Source organism: Cydia splendana, chromosome 6, assembly GCF_910591565.1.
Source record: "Cydia splendana chromosome 6, ilCydSple1.2, whole genome shotgun sequence".
In the NCBI taxonomy this organism is placed as follows: Eukaryota; Metazoa; Arthropoda; class Insecta; order Lepidoptera; family Tortricidae; genus Cydia; species Cydia splendana.
The window spans coordinates 19,468,988-19,494,537 of record NC_085965.1 but is presented as its reverse complement, the minus strand read 5'-3'; the positions used below and the strand labels follow the sequence as shown (position 1 = coordinate 19,494,537).

The window sequence follows — 25,550 nt, the reverse complement described above, 5'->3', positions numbered from 1 at the left end:
GGGCCATATGTACTGTAAAACGTTGTACGATACACGTGCGAATAGATAATTCGCAACTCGTGTGACTCGTGTCGATTTAAAACACTCCCTTCGGTCGTGTTTTAATTTATCGCCACTCGTTTCGAATTTCCTCTTTTCCGCGCTTGTATCGTAAATAACTATTGTGTAGAACAAATCAGTAATCACGATTATGAATCACTTTTAAGAATCTGTCTGATATTAGATAAAGTCAATATATGATATGACTTTTAGAACTACTGTTAGAAGTGCGTATATTAGAAAGTTATTGGTATTTCCTTTTAGGTTATTTCTGTGGCTCTTATGATAGTGCCGATCCTGGTCTCCGGCACTACGACGTTGCACTGCTTATCTGTGGCACCTACTCTCGTCCTCTCACTCCTGTTCATCATACTCTACTTAGTGGACCAAGTGCACGACCTAGCCGAGCAGTCATACTTGATTATCCAAATAATATGTAATGTGTGCGCCGTTTTAACCGGTCTGTGGTCTAACAGCGCGACATTGGCATTGATTGGACTGTTAAATTGTCATTTAATATTGATTCTGACATTAGATCTTTATTGGATTACTAGGGAGAGGGGGTTTGCTCTGGCCAAGCTAAAATAAAGTAGTAGTAGTAGTAAACTCTTTATTGTACAAAAAGACATATTAAAAATAACATACAATTAGTAAGAAGTACAAAGGCGAACTTATACCTTTGAGGGATCTCTTCCAGTTAACCTTTGAGCAATAAAGTAATGTTTTTTTAGAGACAAGATTGAGCAAATTAACTCCTCCACTCACATTATTGATATACATGAGGTTATTATCATAATGGCACTTTTGTATAATTGTATTCACAAACTAAAATTCAATAGTGTCATGTTACTTTTAGGTATTGGCAATCATTCTCAATATATTACCGTTATTGGTGGAGCCACCTTGCTTCATGCACTGCCTTGCGTCTGGGCCCACCCTTGTGCTGTCCCTAATATTCATAGTCCTCTACCTCGTCGACCAGATACCATTTGAAGCTGAAATGTATTATGCTATCTTTCAAATAGTTTTTAACTTCCTGAGCCTTCTACTTGTTTGTATAAACTTCAGGGTGATAATGACCGTTTATTTAATATTCTACATAGACTTAATTATAGTTCTTGCATTTGATATTTATTTTATGCATAAGGAAAGAGGGTGGAATTTTTAATTAAATTGTTTCTGTAAAAATTAGTATTTTATTTTGTAACATAGAAACATGGCAGGAAGTTAGCTGTTGATAAAATAAGTGAAGGCTTCCCACTAACTGATAAGCAAGTGGGTGATAAGACATGTGTGCTAATAAGTGTGATAAACGTAAAAAGTGCTTGACAGTTGCTATGTTTTTCATAATCAAACTGTGTTTAAAAATATACAAAAGACTATGGCGAATAACTTTGAATGAAGTATTGTGTACATCATTATTACTGTGTGTCTGTTTTGTTTTTTGGACTTTTAAAGGTTATAGAAAAACGAATAATTCAGGACAGTCAGAATATCCAACGATAATGTGGTGGACTAAAGGATTTCCTGGCGCTTTTGAAACTAAACACTGTGCACAAGATATAAGATGTTCTATTTACAACAATGGAAGTGTTACACATGTAAATAATGTTGAAGCTTATTTGTTCTATGGAAGTAACATTGACTTCAACCATTTACCATTACCAAAGAAGTCTGAGCAAATTTGGGGTTTGTACCATGAAGAATCCCCGAGGAATGTAGAGGAGCTAATGCATGAACAAATACTAAGAATGTTCAATTACTCCTCTACCTTAAGTAGATACAGCGATGTACCTTTTCCTTTGCAACATCTGGAATCCATTGAACATATTACTAATGAAGAATACTTTGTAACGACTTTTGAAAAGAATATTTTTTTGAATGAGATAGCTCCAGTTATGTATTTACAGAGTGATTGTGAGACATCCACTGAGCGAGATGCCTATGTGAAAGAACTAATGAAATACATAGAAGTTGATTCTTACGGAAGTTGTCTGAACAATAAACAATTGCCTTCAAAGTTTGTTGATGATTATTTGAATCATTTGAGTGATGACGAATTTTTAAAGTTTATTTCAAGATACAAGTTTATTGTAGCTATAGAAAATGGAGTTTGTGAAGATTATGTGACTGAAAAGTTTTGGAGAGCAATAAGAGTTGGTACAGTACCTATATACTTTGGATCTCCTTCTATAAGAGACTGGTTGCCTAATAAAAAATCGGTAATTTTGCTGGAAGACTTTCCTACGCCAAAGCTTTTGAGTGAACATCTAAAAAAGTTGTTAGAAGATGATATGTTGTATGAGCAATATTTAGAACATAAAATTTATCAAATAATAACTAATGAACGGTTGATAACCGACTTCAGAATGAGGCCTCATCAAATGGACCCATTGAAGACTATTGAAGAATTTGAATGTTTCATTTGTGACAAATTACACAAACGAAGGAAAGGGATTTATGATAAAAGAATTGTAGATAAGAGACACTACAACTGTCCCAAGCCACTATCAGCTTTGTCGTTGGCTGTTAATTCACAAAACGATTGGGTCTTCTCTTGGGAACAAGCTAAAAAGAGAGCAAATGAAATATATAAAAGAGTCTCAAATACGAACTAAGATCTAATGATTGAACCAAATCGACATAAAAAAACCAATTGAGATAGAGCATCAGTATTTTTTTAAATATATTTTTATACTCTTATAAAACTGTTTTTTTTTGCCTCATTTAAAATCGGTAAAATCCACGTAACAATTACTTGGATACATAGGTACTTGAGATCTAGTTAAGTAGTCACACAGAATAATGGTCAAGAAAGGTAATCAAAATTAATTAAGACATTATTGAACTTCTTTATATTTCATCATCAGCATCATTATTAGAGCAACATTTTTTAATATAGATGGTCAAGCAAATCTTGTCAGTAGAAAAAGGCGCGAAATGCAAATTTTCTGTGAGACGATATCCCTTCGCGCCTACATTTTTCAAGTTTGCCGTTTTTTCTACTGACAAGATTTGCTTGACCATCTATACATATATTCTTTTTATTGACACACTCCATCCAAAGGATGTACCGGATGCACTTGTTTATGGAGACCTCTCTTGATAACGTGTGGAATTGTCTTTGGCACCATCCTGTAATTAAAATATCATTTTAACAAATCTACCAATTGGTTAAGAAACTCTGCAGTCGTCATTACATGACTTACAATTTGAAAAAAGGGAAGTACTATTGGATTTTGGAGGCCTAATGTCTGTTATAATAAAAAAATAAGGTGTTCATGAGAATCATTAACACCTTGATCTCTGATTGATAACCAGAGGGTAATTAAAGCAAGAACAAGTTCGTTGCAAAGCTTTGATTAGGTTATTTATAGTCTGCAACAGATTAGCTACTCGGGTCATATGGTCAAAATTATCTGCACGCTGTTACTCTCTTATCAATAAAGTTGTGCTCAGACAATTTTGAATGCATTATTTAGTTTGCAACTTCTACTTCTGATTATTCAAGTAGTCAAGACAAAATAATAAGTCCCCTAATTTACCGGTCAGTGTTGCCAGTTTTCACTCATTTAATTTCGATAGGGCAGCAAATAAGAGAATATCAATTACTTATAGCCGTAACACACTACCGCACCGCTCTGCGACCTTGGTGCGCCGCACCTATAAGTGAGAGATCTCTTCTCTCACTTATGGGTGCGGTGCGGTAGTGTGTTACGGCTTTTACTATTATAAATGATGTCATATAAAAACTAGCAACTGAACAAGTCTAAAGGCCTGTCCAGACGGGGACAATTTTCCGCCAATCTGATTAAATTGTCCGATCAAATCAGGTGGTGTTGATTGCTCTAAATTTAAAAAATATGCCCCCAAATACTATCGTCACAAATTGGTATTCTTGCGTCCGCACCCCATTTTATCGGTAATATCGGTCATAAATGTCATAATCGGCGGTCGAATTCGGCGAGCCAAATTGGCGTTTGCGTCCGCACGGCCTGATTTCTTCGGACAATTTAATCAGATTGTCGACAAATTGTCCCCGTCTGGACAGGGCTTAATACTTACGATATGCAGTCGATGATCGGGCACACGGACAAACACAGCGTGCATCCAGTGCAATCCTCCGTCACGTGCGGAATGTGAGTCTGCGGGTCGAATCTGTCAACACACAAGTTTATTAAGCTGGTGGTAGAGTTAGACCAAGATAAGTCTGCAACGATTTTGATAGCACACGCAGTGCAATTGTTATTTATACGTCATAGTTTCATACAAAATAGACGTTTAAAATAACACTTGCACTGCGTGTGCTATCAAAATCGTTGCAGACTTTTCTTGGCCTATCTTTAAAAGCATTCAGCCACGCGCTCTGAGATTTTATTTCTGATCATCAGCTACAGCTGTTAACATATGCTGTTAACACATTTACAGATTTCGTTAACACGTTTACTGCCAGTGACCCACTAAACGGCGGGTTCTCTGTTCGTAGGGTAGGCGCTTTTTGCTACATACCTACGGTTTTTCCCATGTTATCGTCTACGTTCGCACTGGCAGTGAATTGTTAATATTTTAATTTATAAAGGTGCGTCCACATTAGTCGATCGCGTCGAAAATGCACTCTGTTGCTAAGAACTCAATACATGGCTAACTTAGGTTACGTAGTACGTATTGGGTTGGGCTCTTACGTCGCTAACGCGCAAGCTACTCGCAGTACTCGCCACGTTTAAACTCCGCTAGTTAGTAGAATTTTTGCAAGCTTTTGTAGGGTTAGGTAGTAGTAAGTTAAGTACTTACTCAATTGCCTGATATCCCGAATCTGCGCACGCCATGTAGCATTTTCCGCAGTTTATGCACATATCCTGAAAATAAACACGATTTTTGCATTATTAATTGCCAAAAGGATCAAAAATGATTGGTAACTTACACCGTCAATCCGGTGCTTAAATTTACCTACAATTTACATTTACAAGTATGTGTCTACACTCAGGGTTGGGCAAAATACTGGCTTCCACGTATTTCAAATACAAATTACAAAATACATTTTTAAAAGTATTTGAAATACCAAATACAAATTACTTTGGTGACGGGTATTTGAAATACAAAATACAAATTACAGTGTTTAAAATAATGTATTTCAAATACAAAATACCTTTCAATTTTTTTGTTTAACACTTTCGCAACCGGGTAAAAAACGGCGCACTACCCCAGAAACCGGTCGTCTATATCTGCGTACAAAACAACCCGCTGGGCGGGTTGTCCGGCATCTGAGTAAAGTTTACGAGTGCCCGCGAGTCGGGTATGCGGTGTCGAATGTGTTAATCATTCAGTTTTTTTTAACGAATATCCTTTCCTAAAAACTTATAGGGTCATTGCGCTAGTTTTCGTCCACTTGACGAAATTTGAATATAAACCTACATTGCTGCACAAATTTGGACTGATTTCAATCCTTAATGTCGAAACAATATATATATCTGTCTACATATCAAAATTATGGACCAGACCAGGACTGGTCCATAAATTTAAAGTCGCTCAGCGAGCTATGGAAAGGGCTATGCTCGGAGTCTCTCTGAGGGATCGTATTCGAAATGAAGTTATCCGTCAGAGAACTAAAGTCGTCGACATAGCCCACCGGATTAGCAAGCTGAAGTGGCAGTGGGCCGGTCATATTAGCCGTAGAACCGATAACCGTTGGGGTAGACGAGTTCTCGAGTGGAGACCGCGCATCGGCAAACGTAGCGTAGGACGCCCTAAGACTAGATGGAGCGATGACCTTCGCAAGGCGGCTGGCAAGAGCTGGTTCAGAGTTGCCGCAAATCGTGCTCAATGGCGTGCAATAGGAGAGGCCTATGTCCAGCAGTGGACGAGACCAGGCTGATGATGATGATGATGATGATATCAAAATTATATTTCGCAAGTAGTAAATTAAAAATGAAATATATTATTTGCTAATCCGTCAAGTAGTCTAAAACTAGAGCATGGACGGAAACTACTGCAATGACCCTATACCCTGGCTGTTGACGAAAAGTTCCGCACAGAATAGCTCGCGCATTGTATTTGCCCTCGTACAAGTCATACATTATATTTAAATAAACGTTCCATTTTAGGATTATAGAATTTAATTAAATGTATTTTGTAGAAATGTATTTTGATGCTTGAAGTATTTGAAATACAAAATACAAAATACATGTGAGTGCAGTATTTGAAATACCAAATACAAAATACTTTTCCAGGTAGTATTTGAAATACAAATACAAAATACAAAAATGTATTTCAAATACGTATTTCAAATACATGTAATTGAAATACTGCCCAACCCTGTCTACACTCTACAGACATCATAAGTATCATCATAAATCATTTATTGCGAACCATGGTACATACATAGATGTTACAATTAATTATAGGAACACATGGCACCCTAAAGAAGGTAGGTATTTCAAAAAATTCTTAAATCTAGTCAGAACAACAAGTTTATTACAGTAATACACCCGTTTCAGGGCATTGCCTAGCAATATCTACCTATTTTAATTTGTAACCTAGATCTCTAAACTAGAGGGACTACGTTTACTTGGTCTTAGAACTAGAATATTGGATACCTATACTCTGTATCTTTAGGTATTTAAATAAAAGTATACAAAATCTATTTAATTACACAAACGGGTCTACCGCGATATAATTTCATTGTTTTTACCTTTAATTCCGACGTTTCAGCTGAGTTGCACCAGCTGTGGTCACGGAAAGACTTTCTTGGTAAAAACAATGAAATTATATCGCGGTAGACCCGTTTGTGTAATTAAATATGTGTACAAAACGCGAGAGTTTAAAGTGTTATATACAAAATCTACCCTCAAATGGCTCCTTATGCCAGTTGAGGGTAGATGAAAACATTACATGATCAAATAATGTCGGTTAAAGTCAGCTCGTTCAGTGATAAATCCTAGCGCTTTTGTATTTGTTAACCAATAAATGTTATAACTACCCGAAAATTTACAATTTGTTTGTTTACTTTTTTTTAAATACCTAAAGATACAGACTATAATAGGTACATACAGTAGTCATAAGTATGGCAGTCGTCAACTTACATCGTCTATCAACGCGACGACCTGCTTCGTGTTATCCAGCTGTTTATAAGTCCCGATTCTAGGTAGCGCCTCGCCCACCACATCCCGTATACTGGGCACCGGGCAGCGGCCGTTGGAAGTGCCGTTTACCAAGTAACTGTCGACCTTGTTGTCGGCTAATAAGTTTGAGTTTAGCCTGATCTTGTGCAGCTGGTCTTCGCGCTTCTTGTTGTAGGGGCCGAAGTGGGCTAGAACCTGGGAAAAGATATTTCTCAGTGGGTTTATCTGCAAGATCTAGCTAGAAATAATATCTAAAAGAGAAATAGAGTTGCCAGACAAAATCTGGGGTTAGGAGTTGTTCGTAGAATTTATAGCCGGGGGGCTGAAGGATTCTTGTGTGGCGACCACAACTGCAAATCAGTCTGACATGTGAACCTAATGAAATTGGTATTAACGTAGGTATTAGCTAAGCACTAAAGTTGACTAAGAACTAGCCTCGTAAAATGGTAGAGGTTCATGATAATGAGAGCAAGAAAAAACAGTTAGTTTTTGCTATAAGTACTATCCTTATTAAGCTGGATCCAGGCATCTGGCAGTTGTTCATTCATTGGTCAGAGAATTATGGATTAGGATTAATTAACATTGTTATGTTAAGCGCCACTTGCACCATCCCACTAACACGGGGACACAGACCAACCCCTATAGACATAGCTTATAGGACGACTCGCGGCCTCCACTCGTGCGAGCAATAGCGCTTATAAAATATTTCACACGCGCCGCTCCGATCAGTTGCGTCCAAATTCACGACCTGTTAACAGTGTGCGCGTGTTTACGAAAATAAATCGCAATTTATTCAAATCATGGGATTTTGCAGTGTGAAATGGTGTGGCAAGTCATCTAAGACTTCCAGTTATAAAACAGATGGAATAACATTCCACAGGTAAGTCAAAATCACTATTTTGTTGAAAATTATTTCTTGTCCGCGGGGTTCATTTTATACTGGTCAATATGGTTGTACTGAGCGGCAGTGAAGTAGCCCGTCCTTTTCCGTCAACTTGAAAATGCAATGTGCTATCCCTTTCACGTCAACAACTAGTGATGTGACGGTGATGGTTTTGTCAATTGCGGTAAATTCGTGCTTTCGCTCGAACCATATTGTACCATTTTAAGAAATGTAAAAGATAATTGTGATTCTCTTTCATTTTTAATTGAGAATAAATAAAATTGATCTGTAAAATCTATAGTTTTAATTAGGTAGTTGGTAGTTTATCTTAGTGGGTATATGTAGTATGTAGTTTAGTTTTTACTTAGTAGTACCATTATTGAGGTAGCATCAAAATAAGAAAATGATCATATTTTAGCAGGTTTTCAGAGCAACGCCCATGTGACATTCTCCTAGTTGCAAGCGCCATTAGTTAGTAGTATAGTTTCCATAGGCTGCGTTTGCCACCAAAGTGTATTTTTGAAATTCATGATTGATTTATTAATAATAAATGAATGATGTAATTTTTTTTTAAGAAGCCAGGTGAGCAGTTAGGTCACGAGATGGACCTGATGATGAACTTTGAAGAAGTGCAAGGGAACTCGGTGATGGTTTGTGATAGACACATGTTGTGTGGGTTTATTAGAATCCTCTAGGTGAGCAGTACGGTGGGGGGGCACGAGATGGACCTGATGATGAACTTTGAAGAAGTGCGAGGGAACTCGGTGTTGGTTTGTGATAGACACATGTTGTGTGGGTTTATTAGAATCCTCTAGGTGAGCAGTAAGGTGGGGGGCCATGAGCTGGACCTGATGATGAACTTTGAAGAAGTGCGAGGGAAATCGGTGTTGGTTTGTGATAGACACATGTTGTGTGGGTTTATTAGAATCCTCTAGGTGAGCAGTAAGGTCTTGGGTCACGAGATGTACCTGATGATGAACTGAAATGGACTCCGACGAAATGTGAAATTTATTACACATTTATATTATTTTATATTTGTTTATGTTATTGCCGTAACCCAACTAATTTTACAGATGTGCTGGGATCATATACAAAATTGTCGCGTCGGTTTATTCGTAAACGTAGGTACTTAGATGCTTTAAATAGATTATGCATGGTTGTTTAGTATGAATTGACTAGGAAAATAATACAGTATTTTTCATTAGCATGCATGCATTGGTGTATAGCGGCTTTTGCCTTTGTGTCAGTGACGTGGTGCCTCAACGGTACTACTGTAGAAAACAGCGTTAATAAAAACTGAATATCTGAGAGACCGAGCTTTGCACAGCAAACATAAAAAATCTAAAATGCGCGTTTTCCTAGAGTTAAAACGCCTCGCCTCCGTAAACCCCCATATAGCAAATTTCATCGAAATCGTTACAGTTTTTCTTATGTTTACAATCTTAGCTCATTAATAATATGCAAAGTAACATTTTTAGATACATTTTTAAAGTACCTAATGAATGATTATATTGTATGAATATTCTGAAGTAATTAATCTGTGGACTTTATTGATAACAATTATTTTACCGCAACAGATTACGGTACCATTGGTACCAGTACCACTGCAAGTAATGAACATGTCCCATCCCTATGCTTACACGTGTCAGCGCGCCACGACCAATCGCAACGCCGGGAGCACCCCTCCCGCGCCTCACAGTTTGGTGATTTGCGTCGCGAACAAAATGGCCAATATTAGGTTTCTAGTCGGGTGTTCTGTGCACGGGGATAACCGGTTGAACCTGGAGTTACCATGGTTACCAGTACAATTTGACACTGGGTTAACGGTTTAACCGGTTAACCCCAGGTTAGTGGAAGTGGAAGTTAATTGGCGAAAAATTTCGAGTTCTGGACATTCGTGGTTACCTTCCCATTCTCGTCATACAAGGTCTGCACAGGCTTGCCCTTCTGGTGTTTGAATGTAGGCGGCGACTGGCCGGTCCAGCCCGGGAGCCCCTTGGAGCGCAGGTACAGGAGCGCCTTCAGCCCTGTGATGTAGTCTTCCACCACGGTGAAGTCTTGGTTCTGGACAGCGCTGCAGATCTGCCAAGAAAAAATAATGAGAAACTTATAAAAGACAATAAAAAGGCCCATTTAGACGGCGCGCGAACTCGCATGCGATTTTAGTTACATTGCGGACTGTTGGTTACGTCCAATTCAACCGGCCGATCATAACCCGCAATGTAATGAAACTCGCATGCGAGTTCTCGCATCGTCTAAATGAGCCCTTAGGGTGAGTTCAAATTTGGCGAACTCGCCGGAAATGCACCTGTTGCTGAAAACTAGCTAGAATACGCGGTTATTACCTACATCTACGCGGTCGCTGGGTACTTTTTGTAGAAAATTAGCCGGCCGGCCTTCCTACAAAAGGTGCCCCCGACGTCCATGTAGAGGCAATAAGCGCATAACGTTAAACCTAAATGGGGGTGCTGCTTCTATTAGACTTATACCTGCACAACAGGCGCGCCGCACAACATGAACTGTAGCGCTGAATCCGCGGAGTCGATGCCACCGATGCCGAGGATAGGGAACCCGGGCAGCTTGTTGCCGATGGCCGACACGGCGCGCAGACCCATAGGGCGTGTGGCGTTGCCGGATACGCCGCCGTATGTTGTGTGCTTCTCGCGTCCTGACAAACGAGAAAATGAATTAATGTGCACTTTAGTAGATGTGTCTGCTGACTACTTTCGAGCCTCACAAAAAATTCAGTAGCGGCGATGAATAATGTCAAACTCTTTCTCGCCCCAAAACTCGTACCATGCAAATGGGCCTTTAAGTAGATACATCTACTGTAATAGCCGTAACACACTACCGCACCGCCCCAAGGTCGCGGTGCTGTAGTGTGTTACGGGTTTAAGATCGCTTACCGACTGCCGGCCAAGGAGTGGCGTCGGCCTTCACAGACATGAGGCCAGACACTGTGTTGATTGCAGACACGCCATCAGCGCCACCTACAGTAAAGTAAGTTTAACTAAACTGGCTTTTTGGGAGTAAGAGTTATGCGAAATTTATGTATTGTAGGTACACATATTATAGTTTAAGTTATGAAAGAGAATTTCAAAGTGTGCTCACCTTCATACGCCGCCATGGCTATGCTAACGATGTCCGTTATGTTCGGCGTCAGTTTGATGAACACCGGGATCTTGACGGCTTTCTTCACCCATTGCGATATGCCCTTCACTAGGACCGGGTCCTGCGGAAGAAGAAAAGTTCTACCTACTTAAAGATACTTGGGTTGGTAAGGCGAGACAATCGAATTCTTAGATGTAGGTATACCTACCTCAGACACATCTGAATTTAGGGCCTGCCCTATTGGTTCTGATAAACTCAGAGTCGGTTTTCAGACTATTAGGCATCAAATCTAGACAATTAGGCTCTGATTTACGATACTTAAAATGCAGAAGCGGATGCTCTTATTGTGAACATGTGGCTACTACTAATGACATCACTAAAAGCAAAAGCTCACGTCCATTAAAAGACCCATTAAAGACTGTCAAACCTACCTGTCCGCAAGCAAGCCCCATGCCGGATTCGCCCATACCGTGCGGGCATGAAAGATTAAGTTCCAGTGCATCAGACCCTGCTGCCTCGGCCTTCTGAGCCAGCTCCGTCCAGTCTGCTTCGTTGTACGAACACATTATCGATGCGATGATCACCTGAAATGTAACACACATTCATTGATCAATACAAATACAGTTTAAATTGCCTTCAAAATCATTAATGACCTAAGTGCATTGGTGGTCCGGTCCGTTCAGACCATCTTTGCATGGTATGATCAGTCGTATCAGATCTACTTGGGTTAGGTTAGGTTAGCACATCTGGGAGATGACTTTACGTATCGGAAGTAGCCCTTCTGGGCCAAAATTCTTTTTAGTCTGTTGTAAACCACTCACTTTATCGGGAAAATCCCGCTTCAGCTCGCGGATGCTCTGGCACCAGTAGGCTTCACACTTCTCGGAGATCAGCTCTATGTTAAGGAAGCAGCCTTGTCCTGGGCCGTAGTTCTCGCCTGATGTTACTCCTCGCACGATTCTGGGTGACACGTTGGTTACTAGATCCTGAGGTTAGAAAAAAATCGTATGATTCTTACATCAAAATACAAGAATTTAAACATAAATAAAATCTACTCATGTTGGCTAAAAGGTGCGGCCGGAGTAGGGTTCAGGAACTATCCCGAAAGGGACGTATACTGGCAAACCCGTGCGTAGGTTAGGAAACCATGCAGAAGATGTACACTACAGAACCACGTACCTTATCCAAACTGGTCTCGGTATTAGCGAAGCCCTGCTAGAAACGTGAAACATGGCCAAACTGGTAATGGGAGATTCACTGACTGTCACACTACACGGATCTACGTACCTTATCCAACCCGAAGGTCTTGGTTACCACGAAGCCCCAGCCCTGTTGGAAGGCGCGCCGTATCATGGCTGAGCTGGTGGTGGGGGGTGCGCTGGCCAACCCGAAGGGGTTAGGGAACTTGATGCCGCAGACTTCCACTGATAGGTCCACATCATCGATGGGGCAGTGGAATTTAGGCAGCTCCACTGGGGAGTCGAATGGAATGCCCTGTAAAAAAATGGTGTTATTTTATTTGGTGTAGGAGTCATCTCTTTATAGGTCTACTACTCTTCACACTACAAAAGAACGTAACATATTAGCGCAGGGTCGAAAAAAAATACATGCTACCTACTTACATCAAATGGATCATTTTGCAAAATATTGTTTTTATCAACTACTTAATGCAATACTTCATTTCAACAGTTGATCAAAGTATCTTGATTTACAGATGGGGGAACGAGCTGTCGGCAAGATATTGAATGGGGCTGGACATGACAACAGGCCCATTCAATATATTGCGAACAGTCCGGTCTAGCCTTCTCTTTTCACAGTACTGGATCTCCAGAAGAAACATTATACACAATTCCAGAGACGAGTTACCTAGACCTACTTGATTGTTTGCCCTGTGACCCGAAGACTATATACTTAAGTTGTTTTCGTTAAAGTGTAGTAAAGCTGCCGCCCTGAAATACTAAGTACATAGATCTTATCGACATTACAGTAAGCATATACCTAAAGACTGACCTGGAGATAGCAGTGTATGTACCACGCCGCAGTCTTGCCGTCGTTCACCGACTCCACTGTGGTCTCAGCCACACCAGCCAAATCTCCACCCACGAACACATGAGGGTTGCTGACGCTCTGCATGGTCGAGCTGTTCACTTCTGGAAGACCCCATCGGTTCAGCTTGACGCCGGACATGGCTTCTTTTACTGTAATGAAGATGAAAAAGACTTTTTCACGACACCATCTGGTAAACGGCTCGATTCGGAAAATGAATTAGATTTCTACTAGACTTCAACAAGTTACGATAAGGATAATTTAAAGATATTTGTAAGATAGATATGTCAAATTTGACGTTTCCGCGATTCTGGAGGTCCTCTTGAACGATTTCGACAAGTTATGACTTAGATATCCAAGTCACATCTAGTCGATATCTAATGTAGATCTAGTTGATCTCTAAATCGTCTCAAGATCTTGTGATTATCTCGAAATCCGAATAGGCCTGAAAGGCTCTCTTGTTACTTAAAAAAAATGGTTGTCTGTATAGTCGGTTTACGGACGATAATTTTGCGTGATAACGTCATAAGAAAACGTGGCCGTAACGTTACCATGGAGATCAGAGGGGCTACCGCGAAAACCGAAATTCGCAAATTGCGGGGATCTTACTCTTTTACTCCAATGAAGGCGTAATTAGAGTGACAGAGAAAAATGCCCGCAATTGACGATTTTCGGTATTGGCGGTAGCCCTACTGTCTACAACGTGACACTTTTTCGTGCATGCTACCCGGTGTTCATCGATTTATAAGACGTTATCACGTCAAAAACGGATGAAAAAGTTGCATTTTATCCACAAGAAAGGCAGAGTACCTATTTAGATACCTACACATTTTGAGTTGTTTACCCAATTTGAGATTAAACAGCAACTTTGCCCCCATGAAAAACAAATAATTGTATTGTAATGATAGCTGAAAAACGAATAGTTTGGAACCATACCATTACTATCATACAATCCGGAGCCGAAGGCTGAAATAATGAAGCTGGCCTTCAGCTGCAGAACTTGCTCGTGATCCTCGATCCAATCGCCATTATCTAGTTGCTCGGTGCGACAGAATTTTAGACCAGCCACCTGGAAATAAAGTATTCACGTTGACATTAAGCACATTGTGAGCACAATAAACCGGCAGGGGCCCGTTTCTCAAAAGCTTGTAACTTGTAATACAAACGGATGTCATTTTTTGACAGCTTTTGTTAGAAAGGGACTTCCACTTGTATTACAAGTTACAAGCATTTGAGAAACAGGCCCCGTCTTCACAAATCATCTTGCGTTCCCGAACCCGTCTTATTAGGAACATAATTGTCTATACAACTGTACAGCTATGAGACCGAAATAAGAACCTTCTTGTCTACAGCCCAATGGATTTCAATTTCCTCAATAGCTCACATATTGCATCCATACTCGTACTTGAATCAGTTGCGTGCTTTATATTTAAGTTTACCTTCCCGTCCTTGACGATAACTTCTTGTGGTGACATGAATGGGACGAATTCGCATTTCTCTTCTTTAGCCAAGTCAACCTAAGGACAAACAAAATGTTTAAAAAATCGGTTGGTTACGATTCGTGTGCTTTGGGATTAGTTTAGAAATACAATGTGGGTTTATTACCACTAGTTACCACCAAGTTGTTACCAGTGGTAACTACTGCCAACTCAGTTTGGTGGTAACTATTAGTGGGAATAACTAAACAATGTGACGTAAATACGGTAGTAATACTGATTACCTCCTCTGGAACGGCACGAATGTTCCCAAATCCTTTCCTGAACACCACATAGACGCGACGCGCGCCGCAGCGCAGCGCCGACGTGGCGCAGTCGAAGGCCGTGTCGCCGGCGCCGAGAACTATCACGTTCCCGTGCAGCTCGGGCAAAGCGGACTTGCAGGCGCACATTCCTGGCGATAAAGTTGCTAGTTATCATTATCAGAATCAAATTAGCCTTCCTGAGCCCCCAGGGGGTCACGACCCCAGGTTGAAAAACACTAAGGTAGAGTAGGTACAGCCCACATAGCCCTTGATCGCGATAAATGGAGGGACATAGTTGTTGGCCACGATCCTCAGTCATAAGGGAAGGACGAAGAAGAAGAAAGAAGAGTAGGTCCAGTGGCGTCCATATTCAGTTATCTTTAGGCTGCATCGCATACGGGACAATGTAAAAGTGTTACTTTGTAAAGAAATTTGCAAATGAAATGGATTCTTACCTTTCTTGCTGCCTTTAGACACAAGAGGCAAAAAGCTTTTGCTAGTGTAAAAGCCCATATCGGGAGTGAGGCCCTTGAAGATGGGCACGGTGGTCGGCTCCGGCAGCCCGATGCCAAGGAACACGGCCTTGTGGCCGTCTTTGAGGAGACCCTGAAAATAGAATCATAAATGGAAAAATAAATCTACGTGCAGTCAGTAAATGGACAGACGATATCGAATCAACGACGAAGTATATGTGAGCGAAGATACATGGTGGAACTTAGAGAGAGATCTGCATTGCAACAAAAATGAATGGCCCGTAATCACCACCACTTGTTAAGAGTGACGAACTGAAAGGGAGACAAAAGAAACTTACCTCGACTGTGATGTCGTTGGTAGAAAGCTTTCTGCCGGTCTCGAACTTGACTCCGAGGCTCTTCACCAGATCCACTTCGAACTGAACCACATCATAGCCAAGACGGTATTGCGGGATTTCAGCAGAACTGAAATTCAAGATATTTACTAGTACTTTCATTCAGATTAGAAAAGTTAACGTCATGATGGGGTAAAGGCTGATTTAAACGGCACGCGAAGTCGCATGCGATTGTAGTTACATTGCGGATTGTGGTTACGTCCAATTCAACCGACCGATCAAAAACCGCAATGTAATAAAACTCACATGCGAGTTCTCGCATCGTCTAAATAAGCCCTAAATCGGCATAGCCTGCAAAGATTTCACACAAACGCAAGAGGATAAATAATTAAAAGACGGTTAAGAATTTGTGATCCATCAGACAATATAAATGTTTGACCACCGTCCACCGTCCCGTCCACTATACCAAACCAAAATTATACAATGTGTGAACTTGATATCAGCTGTAATGGTGTTAATTCTTAGCTGAAATAGGGACAACGAAACTGGTGTCTCACCTGAGTCCACCCAAATACGCCTCCTTCTAGAGTTCGCGTAAACAGCGAGGTTCTATCATAGCCCACAGCCTCGCAAAGAATCAAGCGCAGGTGATGCTGGCCGGACCACCTCCGACGAATGCGATCTTCTGATGTACGGCAGAGGACGTACCTATTTGACTGATATGATGATGACTTACCTCAGACCACCCAAATACGCCTCCTTCTCGTAAACTGTGAGGTTCTTATAGCCCAGCCTCGCCAGAAAGCAGGCGCAGCTGATGCTGGCCGGGCCACCTCCGACGAGTGCGATCTTTTGGTCGCCGCCGCGGGGCAGCAGCTTGGTGTTCGGGTCCAGGGTTTGCAGGATGCCCATCTTCATGAAGATCTATAAAAAATACACGCAGTTGACTTGATGACACTCCAATTTAAATGCATACCTAAGTCACCCACCAGATAACACATTTATTTTATAATTCTTTTTAGATCATTCTTTAGGCACGGTCTTATTGTTTCAAAAAAGATTTGTATTATTTTGGACACCACACTAACAAGTTTTATTTTACCTCCACCATATCTTTTATAAGGTGCATATGAATGATATAGTGGAAATAATCGCTATCAACGGGTAAGTCTCGGTAGCTCAGTAGGTAGAGCGGCGCGGCGGGTTGGTATCCCGACTAATGTTGATGCGATTGCAACTTTCTCGACCAATGGCCAATTTTTGACCAATGTTGTCGGTTTAATACTGATTGTAACTTGAAGCATTTTACAACCAGGCCCTGTTTGTCTACTTGTCTAGCTGTGGATGTCTTTTGATATATCAGAGCTAGTGAGGGTGAACGCTAAAGACATTTTGATACTTACATCGACAGCAAAGTGCTGCAGCCCTCCGATATTGATGGCGCCCTCCTCGCTCGCGTGGAGGTTGCAACCGCCCACGCACAAGTCGCTGGTGGGGCACACCATCCCGCAAGTAAGACCGAGCGGGTTATCCGACAGGATGGCTTTAGCGGCGCCATAGTAGTTCTGGAATTATACGATTGGTTAGACAGGAAGATGAAGAACAATTCAAAAATCATTGAATTGTAGAGATGTTTAAATGCACTGCACGCATGAGCAATATGAATTGCTTATTGCTCGAAAAATCTGGTGGATCTAGTAGATCTAAATTAATTTTTTTGAAAGAGCGACTACGTCCGAAAAGCACAGCGCGTATAAGCAGATCTACAAAGTGTATGATACTTGGTATGTGAGGCAGGATTTTTCTCGACTGGCGAGAGGGAAGATTATATCTTTGCATCCACGGTAATGAGCCAGTCTTCCTAATGCTAAGTTAGGATAGGGCAGCCGTATTGAAGCGATTGAAAAATCCTTAAAATTACTTGACTGTAAACTTTGACACGCTCAACATCAAAATTTGCTCAATAGGATGACAGTTGCCTTTGCTACGCCATGTAGCTGGTATATTGATACCTTAGTAGCAATGCTGAAGATGAAGCTTTTGACGTCTATCTGTGTAGGGCAGCTCTTCTGACAAGGTGCATCGGCGCACTTAAGGCAGCGGGCAGCCTCCTTCACCGCACAACCTATCCGGCTGATATGAATTAAGATGATACCTTAGTAGCAATGCTGGAGATAAAGCTCTTGACGTCTATCTGTGTAGGACAGCTCTTCTGACAAGGTGCATCGGCGCACTTAAGGCAGCGGGCGGCTTCCTTCAGCGCACCACCTATGCGGCTGATATGAATTAAGATGATACCTTAGTAGCAATGCTGGAGATGAAGCTCTTGACGTCTATCTGTGTAGGACAGCTCTTCTGGCAGGGTGCATCGGCGCACTTAAGGCAGCGGGCGGCTTCCTTCAGCGCACCACCTATGCGGCTGATATGAATTAAGATGATACCTTAGTAGCAATGCTGTAGATAAAGCTCTTGACGTCTATCTGTGTAGGACAGCTCTTCTGACAAGGTGCATCGGCGCACTTAAGGCAGCGGGCGGCTTCCTTCAGCGCACCACCTATGCGGCTGATATGAATTAAGATGATACCTTAGTAGCAATGCTGGAGATAAAGCTCTTGACGTCTATCTGTGTAGGACAGCTCTTCTGACAAGGTGCATCGGCGCACTTAAGGCAGCGGGCGGCTTCCTTCAGCGCACCCCGTTCCGACAGCGTCGTGTGCTTGATGTCGTCGAAGTTCTTTTCCAGGGTCGGACAGGTCTGAATCAGAACAGTTGGGTTAAAAATGATTGGAATTGTTTTACAGAATGCCTGTTTAGATTATTCATTATGTCGGATATTACATGACCATGCCGATCGATTTTATATCATTTATCGACATCGACATCGGTGATTGGTGGTGGATTTGGTGGTCATGCTCAAGCGCGTCAGTGGCGACAAAGGTGTTGTCGGAATATGACAGGTACTTAAAAAAATATCTTTCTTTAAGCGTTTAATAAATCTCGTCCATCATAAAAGTACGTGTTGTTTTTAAAAAGGTTTACTTTAAACATGATGTTTATTTCTTTGCCTACCTCACTTTAGTAATACGTTAACCCCCTTATTCATAAACGTCTGCTAAAGTTGACAAGCCGATAATAATCGTTTGTTCCATTATAGGGTCATTCCATGTGATTTCAACAAATTTGAATTAAAAAATGTGCCGCAAGATTTTTGATTTGAATAAAAAAATTGAGGATATATTTCATGGTGATATAGTTCATAAACGTCTACTAAAGTTGACAAGCCGATAATAATCGTTTGTGCCTTTCCGACGTATTGGTATAGGGTCATTCCAGGTGATTTCAACAAATCGAGGGTGCCGTATGATTATTGATTTGAATAAAAAAAATTGAGGATATACTTCATGGTGGCAGAAGTGCTGAACCACCACCAGTTTTTTTTTTATCTTTTAATTTCCAAGTTTTGCCCATTCGAAGTTAGCAGTGGGGTCAAATTCTTGCTTGTAAAAAATCAGACCTAACTTTTTTTCTATAAAAGGTAACGAAATAATTATTACTTTTTTTGATTAGGTAAGAAATGTGGATATTATCCTGTATGACAAAATTTATCTGAATTAACTACAAAAAAAAATGGTGACCACCCGAAGTGTACACCTAATTGGTCAGTTATTGCAATTTTAAATTGGTTCTTGTGCCAACCCTGGTGCATATCAATTATTACTTTTTTCTGAAATATAAAGTACTTGCCGTGTTCATCTTGTAAAATAAATATAATTGTGTTAGATCAATTACTTCTAATAGACAACTATAAGTGAAAATTGAGAAATTCGAAAAATGCTCGTGTTTGACTCTAAAAAAATCCATGTGGAAGAGAAATTAAAAATTTGATTGTAGTCAGAAAATATAGCTGATAATTTCGTTAATTAGATTTAGAAAAAAAAGGTTTGTTATTTTGCCTATTTTTTGAAATATGTTTTTTTTAACATGCTACTTTTTGGTTGTCTATTGTTTGTCCGAAAATTATATAAAATAATACTCATATGCTCGAATTTTATTTGCCCGAATTTCATTTGCTCGAATTGTTTGTTTACCATAAAAATGATGTGACATACTCTTTGTTTACCCGATTATTAGATTCCAGAACGTACGAGTGCCATACGTGTTGTTGTCCATATTATTAATTGTAATCATATTATTTAATAGAATATTTACCCTCACCTAATCCAAGGGTGGTCGCAGTTCAAACTTAACCTAACCCATTTTTCTAGTAGCATTTGGTTTCTGTAAGGGTCGCAATTCAAACCTAACCTAACACACTTTTCTGATAGCATTTCTTTTCTGTAAGGGTCGCAGTTCAAACCTAACCTAACCCACTTTTCCAGTAGCATTTCTTTTCTGTAAGGGTCGCAGTTCAAACCTAACCTAACCCACTTTTGCAGTAGCATTACTTATCTGTAAGGGTCGCAGGTCAAACCTAACCTAACCCATTTTTCTAGTAGCATTTGGTTTCTGTAAAAAAATTATATTATGGCTAGTGATAATTATGGCTTACAATGATGATGACAAATGATATTATTGAAATTGATTTTATGGGAAACAAAGTTTCTGGCACCTGACTAATATAGTAAACAATAAGTATTGCATATGTAATTATGGGAAACAATATAATGGCTGTTGACTATTATGGCAAATGAAATTCTGAGAGAGATGAGCGGTTTAAAAAAATCATATTTCAAAAAATAGGCAAAATAACAAAACTTTTTTCCTAAATCTAATTAACGAAGATATCAGCTATATTTGCTGACTAAAATCAAATTTTTATTTTATCTTCCACATGGTTTTTTTTTAGAGTCAAACATGAGCATTTTTCGAATTTCTCAATTTTCACTTATAGTTTTCTTTTAGAATTTATTGCTCTTACACAATTATATTTATTTTACAAGATGAACACGGCAAGTACTTTATATTCCAGAAAAAAGTAATAATTGATATGCACCAGGGTTGGCACAGGAACCAATTTAAAATTGCAATAATTGACCAATTAGGTGTACACTTCGGGTGGTCACCATTTTTTTTGTAGTTAATTCAGATAAATTTTGTCATACAGTATAATATCCACATTTCTTACCTAATCAAAAAAAGTAATAATTATTTCGTTACCTTTTATAGAAAAAAAGTTAGGTCGGATTTTGTACAAGCAGGAATTTAACCCCACTGCTAACTTCGAATGGGCAAAACTTGGAAATTAAGAGATAAAAAAAAACTGGTGGTGGTTCAGCACTTCTGCCACCATGAAGTATATCCTCAATTTTTTTTATTCAAATCAATAATCATACGGCACCCTCGATTTGTTGAAATCACCTGGAATGACCCTATACCAATACGTCGGAAAGGCACAAACGATTATTATCGGCTTGTCAACTTTAGTAGACGTTTATGAATAAGGGGGTAAGTAGATAATTAAAATTATAAGAAAAGAGATAGCAGGCAGAATTATGCAAATCACTCACGGTGCATTTCCGGTCGGCATTTCTCTTCCAGTGTTGCTTGTTCTTCTTGGTCTGCGCGGAAGGCACGAGGTTGGTGTACGGTTTTACCGTAGGGTTGAGTCGCAGCAGGTTCTGAAATGAAAATTAAATAGAAATAAAAAGCCTCTACATCTTTATTGCCATTATATTACATGGAATACAGATAGGTACTGTAAGGCACAGTCTAGTAGATCTAGAGCTCCGCTCAGTCTACTAGCCTTTAAGGGGTTATTACATAATCATTTCTCTAGACACTTTCCTGCTATAGGGGACAGGGAAACAACATATGCCTTTCTCTGTCCCCCCTCAGCAGAAAGTGCCCTGAAAAAGGATAAATAACTTCCTTATTAGTTTGGCAAGATGCCGGTTAACGGTCGATTAAGTTAATTGTATGGCATTGAAGGGCTAGCCAACAACCTACTTGAAAAACGCAACTTATAACGAGTGCCTAATATAATTGGCTGTCCGTTCAAAACATACGTTTTATTGTAAACAATAGTGATTTAACAATGATACAAAATTACCCATTGAAAGTTCACATTTCTGATAGCCTTAGACCCAAAGTAACTGATAACACGAAACAAACAAAGACTGCCATATTGATATATCGCGTCATGGCAGTGACATATATTAAGCGTTATCGAACTTATCGATATAATAAGTTTTTGGCAAAAATTTCATTTTTGGTACAAGCTTTTATCGCTGACTGTACTTTTCTTTCCACAGGCAACTAATGCTCATCGAGACAATTCTAAAAACCCCAAACACAATTAGGTTTTGTTGTTTTATCACATAGTTCCTATGGCCACCTCCGGTCTCCATCATCAGATCAGCTCAATGACACCATAATATTGCATTGTCACCCGACTTACGTATGTATGCAAAATTTCAGCTCAATCGGAAACCCGGAAGTGGATCAAATTTAACTTGCAAGATTTGATTACAGACAACGGTCAGGTGAAACTAAATAAAAGCTTGTAAAAATACACTGTATTTTTATACAAATTTATTTAAATTTATCAAGGTCTGAGACTGCGTTTATACATTCGTGCTAACCGTTCGCTTCGTCAATCTATGAAACATTGAACGAAAGTGTCATACCTAAAGTCGGAACAACCTAACTTCCTTTGCAGTTTGATAGACAGAGTGTCGAAGTGGCACCATAAACATCAAAATTCCATGAATATATGACTATACTGCAATGTCTGTCTGTGCAGAGTTAGCTTTGAAAGACTCTACGCACGAGCCTTGTCGTCACGAATTACCGTTCAGTTCAGGCATTTACAAATGAAATAGAAGTTAGTTTGACAAAATGCGACAAATTCTAACTGATATGCTGATACTGCTCGGTTTTCGTTCAGGCACTAGCAGTACATTAATTAATGCGTATAGCAATGTAAATAATACGCTTACTATTAGCCTTATCACGTGCACAATTATCTAAGCCCGGTATCTAGTTTAACGTGTCATGCATTGCTCATTCTTACAATACTTTGTTATTCGGAACAATACAATAGCGATTATATTCAGTTTTGTAAAGAAAATGGAAAACATAACAATTTGTCACCGTTCACCGACGTAAAATACTTTAAATACTATTCGAAGTTGGGCGCTATACATCATTTTCTTTCTATGTATCTATTAACATAGGTATATAGTATTAATGGTCAATTGTATTTTATATCATTGATAAGTATCTTAATGTCTACTTTTAATATAATATAAATGCTAAATCAACTCTGTATCATTCCAAGCAGACGAAGTTAGCGGGCAGACGCTGCACTGGTAACTCTAATCACTAATCATCAGCCCGTTCTCAAATTTCTCAATAGCCAATTAAAACATTGATCACGTCAATATTGACCTAGACCTAGGTCGATAACAGTTTTGGTAGACTTTATCGAATTAACTTAATTACGTAGGTCCTTTAACATAACATTTTGGTCCTTCGAACCGGATTGAATGATTGTGCGATAACCGTATCATACTAGCCCTGCTGGACCACCCGCAATAGGTACTATATTCAGCCTATACACATATTTTTTTATATCTACTGGTAATGATATAATGATCTATAGATCATTAACATAATTCGCGTTACATTATGCTAATGAAGAATAAGTGCAACGTTGCAGTTATACCACGTTATACCTACTAGTGCAACAATGTTTTAATTATTACGTAAGTACCTATACGTTTTGCAGTAAATAAGAGGAGAATCAAAGTGAAGTACATTACATAGGTGGAATTTAAAATGTATAGGCTAGTGTTATACATGTAAGGTCACTGTGGGCAAGTCCGTCTACAAGGCAAGTCCGTCAACACGTTATAACTTTTGAATTTGAAGGCGTATGCGACTTTGGAGTCCAGTCGATTAACCAGTTTTTCGCGCTACTTCCGTCACTGTAAAACAGATGGCGCTGTGACAACCAACTTCAGAGCAATCCGCCTCAACAAGTAATTTCATGTATTGAACTCGAAGTCATAGTGCGACAGCCGTTCGAAAAAAAATTGTTAAAAATCGTTTTTGAAAAGATTGTGCATCAGAAAGCAACTACGTAGGTAGCATAAGAACCAATTGTCTTTATTCTATTTTTAAAATATCAGAAATTAGCTTAGTTTTGTAATTATAAGTTCCACAATTTATCATATTAAAATTTGACTAAGTTGGAAAGTCCGTCTATTATGTTCAAGGCAAGTCCGTCATATTTTCGTTAAATCAGTGATTACCAACTGTTTTTGCGACTTTAATATTATAACGATTTGATAAGGTTTAAAATACACTTTTCATTGTCTTGATCCGTTCTTTTTAGCAATTTGACTACGAACATATACGCACCCATAGATTGGCTGATATCATAACTAGACGGACTTCCCTTAAACTGCACGGGAAGTCCGTCTACTCGCCGAATTTTAAAAAATGCCATTGTTTTTGCTTAATTTGTGCTTGAAATGATCTGTCACTAAGGCTAAACTATTAATTATTAAATTCTTCATCGTATGCGATTACAAGCCGTAACATAGGTGAATAATTAACGGAACTAGATCACTCCAAAGTCAAAAAAAAAATAAAGTATGCCGGACTTCGCCACAGTGACCTTAAAAGATAAACAGTTATTTGTGATATTTATGACGATAAACTTACACAAAGTAGGTATATTATATATCTGAACTATAACATTATAATCTTGGATATTAAGATATTTATTTACCTACTCGTAGGAAGAGACCGAAAAACCTTGAATAGAGAAACTTGTTTAATGAATATTAAATTGTCTCGATCTATGTTGCGAATCATTAAATACCACAAAGCGAACAAAGCGAGGGTCAGTGTCACTTATTGTCTTTTCCGGAAGCTTATTAGGTAGGTATATACTTAGGTACTTACATACTTTAAAATTAATGATGCATCTGGTTTCACCAGAATTAATTTGTAGGTTTACATTAATTTTGTCATTAAGTTGTGTTTGATTAAATATTCGTTGTTACAATTAAAGCCACAGTCTACAAAATGTGTTTAGAGTAAAATATTGTACTGAATAGATCATAGACCCCCTAGCACGATGGCCTTATCGTTGACGAAAAATAATCATATTATTTTATAAATATAAGTAGTTGGTGATAAGTGATAAGTTGATAACACATGATTGACATTATATAGGAGACTGATCGTTTTTGGTCATCCAATCCATTTCCGGAGTTCCGGGAGAGTTATTTCTATTTATAAAACTCAACTTTTAGCTGATTCTGTTGTCTGTTTTGTTAGGTAGGAATATTGTTTAATAGTTACTTAATCACTACTTAGTAAAATTAGTTAAGTAATTTTAAGCAATCTTTATGCCGATTATAATATCCAGAATATCCAGATACTTACTAAGGACAGTGTAACAAGATAATGTTGCGTTACACTTGCAAAAAAAACATTATTTGATAAAAACTGGGAAGTTAGATAGGGGGGCCTATCTACTAAAAACAGGTGATAAAGATAATAATATGAGTAAGATCTACAATTTCGATCGATATCACGCAAATCTCGTTGCTATGGAGCTATCTACATATTTACTATTTTCTTATACGCACTTGAATAAATAACAATTCTCGAATAACTGACCTCGATGTCCGGCAGTTCTCTGCTCAATAATTTCGCCATGATGCCAAACTGCACTTTATTGCAACCGAATAAAAACTATTTTCAAAACGCGTAAATTCCGAAATCCAATTTTATCGTAGAGGACTACTCACTGGCAGCGCCTCAGTTACGACTGATCGCACATTTCGC

The 25,550-nt window shown here is 39.2% G+C and overlaps 2 protein-coding genes across 9 annotated transcripts in view; one reads left to right on the top strand and one right to left on the bottom strand.

Annotated features, from left to right (window-relative positions):
• The window catches only part of LOC134791711 (alpha-(1,3)-fucosyltransferase 10), a 12,075-nt gene extending 9,038 nt beyond the window's left edge, over positions 1-3,037 (top strand). For 3 of the 6 annotated variants that reach the window (XM_063762825.1, XM_063762824.1, XM_063762823.1), the window contains one exon: positions 896-3,037. In XM_063762825.1, the coding sequence (XP_063618895.1) occupies positions 1,329-2,657 (1,329 nt within the window). In that variant the 5' untranslated portion in view covers positions 896-1,328 and the 3' untranslated portion in view covers positions 2,658-3,037. Of the gene's footprint in view, positions 1-303 lie in introns of all 6 variants that reach the window. The other 3 variants (XM_063762822.1, XM_063762821.1, XM_063762826.1) reach the window with 2 other exon arrangements.
• LOC134791652 (dihydropyrimidine dehydrogenase [NADP(+)]) overlaps positions 1-25,550 on the bottom strand; it is a 27,238-nt gene extending 1,688 nt beyond the window's left edge. Inside the window, exons 1-22 of one of the 3 annotated variants that reach the window (XM_063762726.1) lie at positions 25,383-25,550; positions 21,254-21,364; positions 18,331-18,501; positions 17,150-17,311; positions 16,483-16,670; positions 15,750-15,876; positions 15,394-15,544; positions 14,918-15,087; positions 14,637-14,714; positions 14,134-14,266; positions 13,162-13,349; positions 12,439-12,645; positions 11,973-12,137; positions 11,583-11,735; positions 11,152-11,272; positions 10,947-11,030; positions 10,530-10,708; positions 9,946-10,122; positions 7,119-7,352; positions 4,831-4,895; positions 4,105-4,197; positions 3,064-3,174 (exon numbers count right to left, since the gene is read on the bottom strand). In XM_063762726.1, the coding sequence (XP_063618796.1) occupies positions 3,084-3,174; positions 4,105-4,197; positions 4,831-4,895; positions 7,119-7,352; positions 9,946-10,122; positions 10,530-10,708; positions 10,947-11,030; positions 11,152-11,272; positions 11,583-11,735; positions 11,973-12,137; positions 12,439-12,645; positions 13,162-13,349; positions 14,134-14,266; positions 14,637-14,714; positions 14,918-15,087; positions 15,394-15,544; positions 15,750-15,876; positions 16,483-16,670; positions 17,150-17,311; positions 18,331-18,501; positions 21,254-21,364; positions 25,383-25,421 (3,087 nt within the window). In that variant the 5' untranslated portion in view covers positions 25,422-25,550 and the 3' untranslated portion in view covers positions 3,064-3,083. Of the gene's footprint in view, positions 1-3,063; positions 3,175-4,104; positions 4,198-4,830; positions 4,896-7,118; positions 7,353-9,945; positions 10,123-10,529; positions 10,709-10,946; positions 11,031-11,151; positions 11,273-11,582; positions 11,736-11,972; positions 12,138-12,438; positions 12,646-13,161; positions 13,350-14,133; positions 14,267-14,636; positions 14,715-14,917; positions 15,088-15,393; positions 15,545-15,749; positions 15,877-16,482; positions 16,671-17,149; positions 17,312-17,758; positions 17,865-17,901; positions 18,010-18,330; positions 18,502-21,253; positions 21,365-25,382 lie in introns of those variants that run through there. The other 2 variants (XM_063762724.1, XM_063762725.1) reach the window with 2 other exon arrangements.